Source organism: Chelmon rostratus, chromosome 13 (assembly GCF_017976325.1).
Source record: "Chelmon rostratus isolate fCheRos1 chromosome 13, fCheRos1.pri, whole genome shotgun sequence".
Taxonomy (NCBI): domain Eukaryota; kingdom Metazoa; phylum Chordata; class Actinopteri; order Chaetodontiformes; family Chaetodontidae; genus Chelmon; species Chelmon rostratus.
The window spans coordinates 25,846,205-25,857,198 of NC_055670.1; the positions used below are offsets into that span (position 1 = coordinate 25,846,205).

The following is a 10,994-nucleotide window of genomic DNA, read 5'->3' on the forward strand; positions in this document are numbered from 1 at the left end:
TGGCTAAGAAATAATTCAGGGTCAGTGTGGCCTGTCTCCTTCAGTAATGGACGCTGAAGTTAAACTGACACGAATCTTCGTGAGGAAACACAGAGTCGTCACATTCAACTGATCCCACGTCAGTTGATGGTCTGTGTGCGTGAGGAGCCGTGAGCCTGAGACGTCCATTACTTCATCCACGTGTGTTTATTGACTTGGATGTTTGCCTGCTCGGTAGCTGTAGTTGTTTGGTAACTGTGGAAAACCCCAGAAGAAGAACTTCTGCACTTCAGCAGATCCGTTACAAACAGCTTCAGGGGCATCACCACCACACTCTGGTCTGCGAGCCGACACCGAGGTGCATGCTGGGAAAGCCGGGATGGACAGATTTGTGGTTGGCTAATGGCGACGCAGATATGTGGCTGAGTGTGAAGACACCTGAGCAGGTGTTTGCTGCAGGACAGGTGGTTTTCTCTGGGTTTATCAGAGCCGTTTCTCTGCTGACCGCTGGCTGATCAGAGTCGAACCAAAACAACGAGCCGAAAGAGGCTCAAACGCCCGTCACAGAGTCAGTGATGAAGACATTTATTACAGATCTGGACACTGAAAGTGAAGATCCCAAGATCGACATGCAGCGTGCATAAAGCTAACCTCTGCCTGGCCTCAAAGCTTCACCAGCCACGCTGCTTTATACTCAACGTAAAAGAACACAACTTCATTTCTGTTATGCAAGGCCTTCCTGCATCCAGAGAGCCAACTTCCTCTTTCTGCTGACCAGCTGCACTGCATGTGTGTGTTCCTGCTGAATTTTAGCCTCCTCAGCTACAAGTCAGACCAGTTCCTTCCTCCACTGTGACTTCTTTTAGGGGGGATGTTCTGTTGCAATCGTGTTTTCCCATCATCATGCTCCGCGTGTTATAAGAGATCCTGAAGCAGGAAGCGCAGGTGACTCTGTTCTCTGGACAGCATGGAGACATCAGTGGACCATACGAACAACCACATCTCATACACCCAAAGCAACCCGCTGTTTGACATGTCCCTCAGCAGGAGTGACCTCTACAGCTTCCAGCCTGACGGTGAGTATGAAGACGAAACCTCTCAGAGCAAATAGACGCAGTTTCCAACCAGACTACAGAGTAGGAGAACATCCAGTCGACACAGGCGGAGAACCTGTGAGGCTTTAACTTTCTGTGTGATGGATGTACTGATGCCAGGACGACACAAAAGAACACAATAATTTGTTAGAATACTTTCAAATGATTAAAATCTTTCTAGTTCTGGAAATATTTCCTAACTTGGAAAAAACACGATTGCAAAAGTTTTCGATACAAGAGGTTAAAGGTCACAGAGACGTCTGAGGGTTAATAATTAGGAACTCGCTGTTTTAATCTAATTTAACAGCCCACATGTAGAACATGTTGGGACATCCAGCCTCTCATGTAGTCCAGGCTGTCATCATGATCTATTATTTTGTTGAGAAAAGTACAACTGAAAGATAATAATACAAAAATTATTTGTATTGTGGAGGCAATGATTTGTATTAATTCATTATTAAGCAGATATTAAAAGAGACAGCATTGTCTGTTCAGCTGTATAAAGCATCATGCTGGTTGGTCAGCTGCAGCTGTTACACCTGAGGGTGAATGAAGTGACAGCCATGACCAGCAGGTGGCAGCAATGTCTCATCTTTCCTGCCGTGAAGCCACATGAGGTCTGACAGAGACATGAGCTGCAAATGTCTTAATGTGAAACAGTGTTTGAGCAGGAGCACACAGTTCTGCAGAGGTGAGATGATACAAAACAGTAACACACAATAGATTATAGGCTGTGATAGAAATGTTATCTTTAGAAAAGGGTTTAAAACAGGCAAATGCAGCACAAAAAACACGAGTAAAGAAGTGTTTCCAGTTGAAGAGTTGCTGTTTGGGTTGATAAGTAAAGCCTAGAGTAGAATAACCCAGTAGATCCTGTCAGTTAGTTATTAATGACATGTTTGCACATGACAAATTTTACCTGAACATCTTTTAACCTCAGCGCAGAGTGTCTTTACTAATCCTACCTGCCTGAATCAATGCGAATATAAAAAGTCTGATGACGTTTGGAAAATGTTTCTTAGTGAGACAAACCCACAGCGCTCACTGAGGAGAGGAAATCTGGGATTATTTTGTAATCTCTAATTAAATGGGCCTTTTTCAGCGCAGGCATTTTCACTTGTCATGAAATCACATTAACGCAGTAACACTAACGATGGCTCTGTTGCCATGACAATGACAGTGTGACACAGAACAATACCAGGACCCAGAAAGTGAAGCAGCTAAATGAAATTCACCTGTCTTTTAGTTTCAGATGTGCTTTTCCTACTGTGTGTGTGTGTGTGTGTGTGTGTGGATGTGTGTGTGTGTGTGTGTGTGCGTGCGTGCATGCGTGCGTGCGTGCATGTTGCCACCTCCTGGTTCCCGCTGAGTCCAGCCTACAGACCAGACTAAACTTAGCAGCGTCATGAAGCGTCCCCAGAATCAGCAGCCAATCAGTGCTCCTGCGTGTCCTCTGGGTTTTAATGAGTCGTTACTTTGTGGCAATTTGATTAAACACACTTTCGTGTAGGAATATGCACCAACAAGAGCACAATGTAAAGTCAGATAAAATACTTCTGTGATGGTAAAAATGAATATCTGTAGGTTTGTTGGACAAAACAACAATTTTCAAAATACCAGCGTGCACAGAATCTAAACTATGAATTAATTAACTGTAAAAATAATTTGTTCACGTCCTCACTCGTCTGCGCGGTTTGATTTAGGCAACAAAAAACAGTTTGTTTAAGACTGAAGTTTCTCTGGAAGATTTTTAATAAACAATATAAAACAAGTCAAATAAAGAAATACGATGCTCAGACAGACTTTCTTTCGTGTTTATGTATGTTGTCATAATGAAATGACACCACAGAATTGGTGCTAACTAGCTAACATTTCTTTTAGTTTTGTCTCGGTAGATGTATAAATTAAAAGGAAAGATGCATGTTTGTTTTGCTTAGCTTCGGTTGAACGTTAATAAAGGATGAAATGTCTCCTGCATCAGCTTTCCTCAAACTGAACGTGGTGCTGTGACTGTGCGCTGAAATACTGAAACCAAAGATTAATTAAAAATGTTAATCACAGGTGTTTCGTGGTTAGAGCAGGTTGGCCTTTCAGTATTAATCATGTCTCCACAAAGTGAATTTGATTTTGCAAATTAGTTGTATTATTACTGCGACAGATATCTTCTGCCACTACTACTGCTACTAAAACTGCTATTACTACGACTAATACTGCAACAGGTACGACTACTACAGCTAAAGCTAAAGCTAAAGCTAAAGCTACGACCATGTTTATGAGGCAGGCTTGATCTCAACAGCTCAAAATGTGGAAACATCTCCTGGACTGGGATTAAACACAAGCCCCATCACTGACCCCTTCAGGGTGTTTCACATGTTCCTCCTCTCATCCACACACACTGAAGCCTTCAGAGGCGACGTAGTTTACCTCCCCGTCGAAAGCAGTTTGGTCTGATGTCACTTTCTTGACTTCTCTGCTAACAAAAAGAAACCCACCTCCATCCCCCCGCAGCTTTTCATCGTGACTGACAGCTGACATTTTCCACCGCTCGTCCAAATGTTTCCGGCTCGGAGCTTTGCACATTTGTAAAAGCGTTTGTATCAGCCGGGCGGACGGGGCTACTTTCTGTCTCCTGGGATGGACATTTGCTGCGGGAGATCGATCCCGTTCTGCTGGTCCTGATGCAGTTTCCTGTTTGTGTTTCAGATCTGAAGCCTGCGAGGCCCAGAAGACAGTGGTGCTTTAATGTGGTCGTTGTTTACCTCATCCTGCAGACCGCCCTTAATGCCTTTCTCATTTACAAAGGTACGGCTGCATGCACACATCTATTTTAAAATGTGATATATGGAAGAGAATATTTCTATACCAGTTTGAATAACTGGACTTTTTTCCTCTCCATCCCAGTTTTCAGGTTGGAGTCTTCTCTGTCTAACCCCAAGACACAGATGCTGACGTCCAATCACATTCCTCTGGGTGGCGATGGCGATGAAAACCTCCAAACTCTCCTCTATAACAACAGTCAAGAAACCAAAACCCTAAGGGGCCACCTGTGGGCCCTGGAGAGCCAGGTCCTCCCGCTGTAACACTTTTACACTTTTGTACAGATATTCACGCCCCCCTCAGGATGAACTATAACAATTCTGCTGATTCTCTGACTTTTTGAGGTCCAAACTTTAGCGTCATACAACCTGAGGTGCACATTTAATGCCAGTTAGTAAATGTTAGCATGCTAGCATGCTATACTGAAAAATGCATGGTGGAAAGCTGATGTTATCATTTAGCTGCATCTCTGTACATCTTCACAGAGCCACTAGCATAGCCTCTTCTTAGCAGTTATGCTAAGCTAGGCTAGCCACACCCTGGCTCCTGCTTCTTATCTGAAACTCTCTAGACTGACATCGATCTCGTCTGACTCTCAAAAAGAAGACAGAGCCAGTTCGCGCATTCGGTGAACAAGTTTCAGTTCTGTTCGCTCTCAGTGAAACCACTTCCTGTTTCGTTAATATTAAAAGCTGCACAAGAAGAGCAGAGTCATCAGTCAGTGGACTGACTCAGCAATATCAGCAACACAGAAATATCTCCCAAAGATTTGTTTGTATTCGCTAATATTAGCCACGATAAGACCAGAATACGTCAGGCTGCAGCAGGAAAACACCCCTGAGAGTAATGTTCTGTTGGTTGCCATGACAACAGGTGAAGACCATGTGTGGAGATGAGGGTCAGCTGACCAGACTGAGGTCTGACCTGAACCTGCTCAACACCAGCACCCACAATCTGGAGGGCAAACTGACAACCATCAGCCTCAAACCAGGTAGGAAACACCTGTGTGTGTGTGTGTGTGTGTGTGTGTGTGTGGTTTTTAAGGCAGAGTTTATCAATCCCACCACTTGCTTTGTGTCCTCAGGACCTCCTGGTCCTCCGGGCAGGGACGGGCCGTCGGGACATCCGGGGGAGAAGGGTGTGAAAGGTGAGACGAGTGTGAGAGCGAGACGAGCGGCGTCTGGTCCTCGATGGAGGACCAGACGCCGCTGAATTCCACCAAAACCAGACTTATTGATGTGAGTCTGGTTCAGACCCGGGTGGTGTGACGGCAGAATAAAGGCCTCTCAGTAAATTGTTCATTTGGCTGCAGCTGATTGGTGCAGGTGCATCTGTGCTGCAGGAGGCATTAGCTTTCCGCTGCAGGTCCGGCGATGATCCGCCGCTGATGACCCGTCATCGTTTGTCAGATGATGATGAAAAGCGGCTGATGGATGGGCGGCAGCCATTATCTCAGACACCCCCGCGCGCAGCTTAGTCAGCGCTGACATTTCCTGTGAGGTCTCTATCAGGGCTTTTACTCGAGCCGACAGATCACCACGTCTGAGGTGGGTGTTTTCCAATAGGTCACCGCCCCACCTGACCCCACCCGCTCCAAAAAAAAAACCCACAGGTGGTGATAACGACCTTTAGCCGCTCTCGCTTGTGTTTGTGTGTGTGCACGTCCTCTAGCTGCAAACAGCAGACTGAGGACAAACATCTGTCTGTCCAACGCGTTCAGGACACTTTCCAACAGGGACGAGACGGTTCCCAGACTGACCGCCTGACTCAGAGCTGCTGCCTTCAGCAGTCTGACCAGCTGGAGGTGGTCATCACCAGAAATACAACCGAGCAGTTAACTGAATACATGAAATACAAACAGCTTCCAGGGTGGGGGCACCGTCACCATGTCTTCTAACATCCTAAAATACAGACAAGTTTTATAGTTGTGACAAATAACAAACAGTTACATCTGCTTACAGCTTCATCGTAGTGTTACAGACCAGTTCTGAAGGTGTTACTGCTTCTAAATGATGAATAATTAAGTGAAATGATCCTGCAGCTTCCTGCTAATATTCATGTCTGAATGATTTCGGTGACATCCTGCGACAACCAACGTGTCCACTGGTCCAAAGTCCAAATCTCATCAGCACATGTCTCCTGACGGACAACGCGTCTTGAATTTACTGAGCTTTCCTCAAACGCCTCGCTCGGGACGAGCTGGGATGTAATGATGTTGCAGCTAAAGCTGACAGGTGTCCAGCCTCGTCACTCCATCAGTAGCTTACCTGCTCTACCTGCGTGCTTCTTTCCAGGTGACAGTGGTGTTGCCGGCCCTCCAGGACCAAAGGGTGACACGGGACTCAAGGGACAACTCGGAGAGACGGGAGTTCCCGGTCAGCTTCATGCGTTTCATTATGGTCATGTGTGGAATGATGTTTATGTTGCTAGATTTGACTTTTCCGATGCTGGCGCCCTCTTCAGGCCTCAGCAGTGAGGTTGAATGTCTGTGTATAAAGTGTCAGAGCAGCTGATCTCTGCACAGCTGCTGTCGTTAACCTGCAGTTCTGTTCTTTTGGTCTGACGATGTCGTGCTCGTGAAGAATACTGATCTCATCTGCAGTTTAGAGGCTTGTTCGCTGCTGGTCGACAGGTTTCACACACGTTCAAGCAAAATGAGATCAACTATAAGGTGAATTCAACGTGAAGGTGAGAGGAAGAGGAGGCTGAGTGGATGCTTAACAGCCGTCTCCCTCCTTCCCTCTTCTTCTCCTCTCTCACTTGTTTCACTGTGAACGTCTGAAGACTTACCTGTAAGTCAGTCTCCAATCACATACAGGCGTTTCTGCACATTAACAGGTGAGCGTCACCTCTCAGAGATGCAAGATGCTCCATTAAAAACAGCTCCAGTAAAGATAGTGCAGCTGCGACAGAGCCGGACGCCATTAGTCTGGTTTTTAATTAGCACATATTTGTATATTTGAAGGATAAATACATTAGAAAGCTGTTTCTGTTCCTCGTGCTGCGTGTGTAGTAAACTGTGACTCACACACTGACTCACAGTAATACCAAATATTTACTGACCTTCCCCGGTTTCACATCATGTTGTTCGCTCAGTTCCTGGATGGAAAACCGTATCAGCAGACCGCCGTTATGAAATACTTCAGTTTCTCTTCCTCCTTTAACTTTCGGTCGTGAGCTGCACTTCTGCTGACTCGACGATTTTCCACATGATGAACGATACAGTTTGCACAGTTTGCATTTATGAGATATAAATGTGCACCAAAAAAAGCTTTTATCAGCTGCTCATGATCATCACTCTGTGTGTGTGTGTGTGTGAATGCAGGTCCCCGGGGTCCACCTGGGCCCTCAGGAGAGCCAGGAAGTCAAGGGCCAGGTGCAAAGGGAGATAAAGGAGAACCCGGAGCCCAGGGTAAGGGTTTGGACTCTGGATGAAGAGTCCGGGGACACAAAACCATCCTGAAAATCACTTTTCATTTCCTGCAACAACCAGCTTCTGTTGTCTCGTGGTAACACCGTTAATGTTTTCAGATCTGACTCTTGTCCCTGTGCTTTGACTGCAGGCCCTCAGGGAAGCAAAGGTGACCCGGGGACCCCTGGTGGAAAAGGTGCCTGAAAACATTACGTGCTGTATGTCGGCGTGTACTCGTGTTTGAGACACTAAACACATTTCTGTTGATTTGTTGTGCACGACCAGGATCTGCTGGACTTCCTGGTATTCCTGGGATGGAAGGAAGTAAAGGAGAGCCTGGAAATCTTGGTCCACCGGGACCTCCAGGTCAGCTTCATCCTGCATGCTTGTATAACCTGATCCTGTTATATTATATATGATGCAGCATATCGAATAGTGATGTCATAATAAATGACATGAATAACCTTCCTGCCTCATCTGTGAATGACTTTATAGAAACGTTTTGTTCATTTAACTGCTCAGTCATGATTTCTGTCATTCAGTCATGTCTTAAAGGCCCAATTATCATAAATCTTAAATAGCTGGAAGACTAAATATTGGCCCCAAATGTCTAACTTCAATTCAGAACGATGGAAAGAAGCTCAGGGAGGTTGAATCCTGAGTTTGTCTTCTGGCATCTGAAGACGACAACAACACTTTAAACTGTTCATTCACTGAAGTCCAGAAAGTGTCTCTCACAAGATCTCATTTTGTCTTGTCATCAGGAGCTCGTGGACTTCCTGGTTTCAATGGAACTAGAGGTGAGTCTGTGCTATGTTTCGTCCGGATGTGATGAACTGCTCAAAGCGTTTCCAGACGGCAGGTGAAGTTACGGTTCCACCTGTCAGTGAGTCTAACTCACCTGCTGCTGACCTTGATGATAATCTGCCTCATCACGTCCTGAACCGGTTCCTGGTCCAGCTGGACTTCTGTTGTTCTGGTTAAAATGACACAAACAGCGATGGTTTCCATTCACATCAGTTCATGTAACCTGCGTTTGGTTGGAGGATGGTTTTCACTGGTTTTCCTCCGCAGGTCCTCCTGGACCAGCAGGTGCTAAAGGAGACCAGGGAGCCCAGGAGGGTAAGTCTGCAATGAGCTGATCTGAGAGCAGCAGAGACGTAGAACAACTACTACAAGTTAAAGAACTTTAAAGAGCTCCTACTCTGTGTGACCACAGTGAAGGTGCGTCTGGTGCCGGGCAGAACCCGAGGGCGGGTGGAGGTGAAGCACAACGGGGTGTGGGGCACCGTGTGCGACGACAGCTTCGACACTGTGGATGGCAAAGTGATCTGTAAGATGCTGGGCTTCAACACCGCGACTGCCACCTTCACCGCCAGCCCGGGTAAGACGTCCGCCGCCACCGCCGTCACGATGAAATGATGTGAAACGAAGGTGCAGAGCTTTAAAGTGAAGGAGAGCGGCTGCTGAGCGTCACGGTGCAGGTTTACAGACGGGACATGATGATGTGTGATAGGAGGTCTGAATCAGCCCCGTCAATGTCTGAGTGAACTTGGTCATGTGATCTTTGCAGTGAGGTCACATCATTTATTCTGATGTTCCCTCCAGAGCTTCATCCCGGAGCTCTTTGGTTTTCTTTGTTCATGTGTGTGAATCAGCCTCTGATGAACGTCTCCCCCCCTCTGCAGGGTCTGGAAAGATCTGGCTGGACGAGCTGCGATGCTTAGGAACAGAGTACGAAATCTTTGACTGCCCACACGCCGGACTCGGCGTGAACAACTGCCAACACAGCGAGGATGCCGGCGTGCAGTGTGCTTAGACTCAAACAGGAAGCGGACGTTGTGAGGTGTGATGAGCGTGCAGCGATACGTTGACTGGCAGCCTCGTCTCACTGGGGGTGGAAGCAGAGAACAGCGCTGCTGCTAATGATGTTCACAGCTGGATCTTATTATATATTCATACAACACAGCTTCTAAAATTGCGTTCAGCCAAGTTTCATTTTTTACTCAACACATTAGCTTCAATGAATGAATGAATGAATATATGAATGTAAACAAAAGATGATGCTAATAAAGCGTAAACTCCTCCGGCGTCTGCTCTGCACTCTGTCGGTTAATCGCGTTTCCCGGAGGAGGCCGAGCTGCAGCCACGTGTTCGCCGCCGCCTTCCGTCTGTCGCGACATCACCAGGCAGAGGTCAGCGGAGGTGAAGGGGTCAGGACGGGAGTCGAGCTGAGGTTGTGGTCCTTTCTGTGTCCATTTCACACCAAGAGACATCACAGCTGAGCAGCGTTTCAGTGAGAAATACGTCACATTTATACGTTTTATGATCTTTCATATTACCTCCTTTTTTTTCTGCATCCTGATACAAAATCATCACAATTTATCTGCTTCCTTCATTTAATCATCACTTAATCTGACTGAGATTAAAATCTGTTTTTTAAGAGTGACGTGATGAAGATGATGATGTTGATGATGATGATGATGTGACGCGACGCTTAAACCTCTCCAGATGTTAAAATAGAGGTTTGTGAAGCTACAAAAAGCTCAGAAAGTGGCCTCACGTCAGAACAACTGGTTTCCTGGTTGGGGGCTCACAGTCAGACAGTCCTGGCTCACCTGCTGCCACAGGTGTTTCCACCCAGCTGTCAGTCCACCCACATGTTAACAACTGAGACCTCAGAACACTCACTGAAGTGTTTTGGATCTTTTCTCCGTCTGCTTACCTGTGCTCAGGTGTCAGACCGTCACCTGCTTCAGTCCTGTCTGTCTGAGCCCCTCAGTCCACTGGATCTGGACCCTCTTCTGTTCATTCTCAGTCATGTGTCCAGTTTGTGTGTGAATCATCTGTTGCACATTGTTTGAATGACTTATTAAAACCACTTTTTGCTGAACTCCTGCCTCCTTTTTCTGAGTTTCATATAAAAACTTCAGAGCAGAACATTTCAGTTTGCTCGCTGGGGAGAGGGGCTAACATTCTGATGAAATAACTCTGACATTAAAGTCATACATTTTCAAGAAAAACTCAAATTATCTGAGATGAAATCAAAAAATTATTGTTTGTGATTTATTATTCTTTATTCTTATTTATTTCTGTATTGGCTGCAGTGGATGACAAAAAGCTTGGAATCAAATATAAAGAAAATATAGGAAAAAGTCTTTTTAGCCCAGAATCACCATATTAAAAGCTCCTGGACTCTGAAGAGAGACTGCTGAGAACTGGAAAACAACATCTGGATGAGGCAGCTTTTAGGAGCAACGATACAATGACAGATGTGAGAATATCGCTGGTTTCATCTTCGAGTCTGGTGCTTCTGATAATATGATGATTCTGGGCAGAACACACAGCGAGCACAAAAAATACAAGCTTTTTCTCACAAATTTGTGACTGAGCTCAGAGGATTTCTGAGTTTTTCCTGTAAATGTGCCACTTTAATCTTGGAAATTCAGAGTTTCGTCATTTGTTTCTTATACCTACAGTGGCCCTAACATACCATCAGAGAAATCAGTCAAGTCTGTCATTCTTTAACGTTTTAAAAGTTATTCAAGCTGCACTAATCAATAGTTATCTATCACTGTTAATATAATTTTGTGTATTTAACCCACATAGAGTTATCACCTGACTTTCAGCTCTATAGAGCCCGTGAGTGTCTTACTTTTTGGACCCATAACTTTGCTGTTTTGGTTCGGTCT

At 45.6% G+C, this 10,994-nt stretch overlaps 1 protein-coding gene across 1 annotated transcript; it reads left to right on the top strand.

Moving 5' to 3' along the window:
* The first annotated feature begins 854 nt into the window (after nucleotides 1–854).
* On the top strand, nucleotides 855–10,195 carry marco (macrophage receptor with collagenous structure). The gene is made up of 13 exons (XM_041950667.1): nucleotides 855–1,055; nucleotides 3,777–3,875; nucleotides 3,975–4,138; nucleotides 4,764–4,881; nucleotides 4,975–5,037; nucleotides 6,185–6,265; nucleotides 7,216–7,302; nucleotides 7,454–7,498; nucleotides 7,588–7,668; nucleotides 8,067–8,102; nucleotides 8,377–8,424; nucleotides 8,522–8,686; nucleotides 8,991–10,195. Exons 1-13 carry the CDS (start codon nucleotides 947–949, stop codon nucleotides 9,119–9,121), a joined length of 1,227 nt encoding a protein of 408 aa, XP_041806601.1. The 5' UTR covers nucleotides 855–946; the 3' UTR covers nucleotides 9,122–10,195.
* The last annotated feature ends 799 nt before the right edge of the window (nucleotides 10,196–10,994 follow it).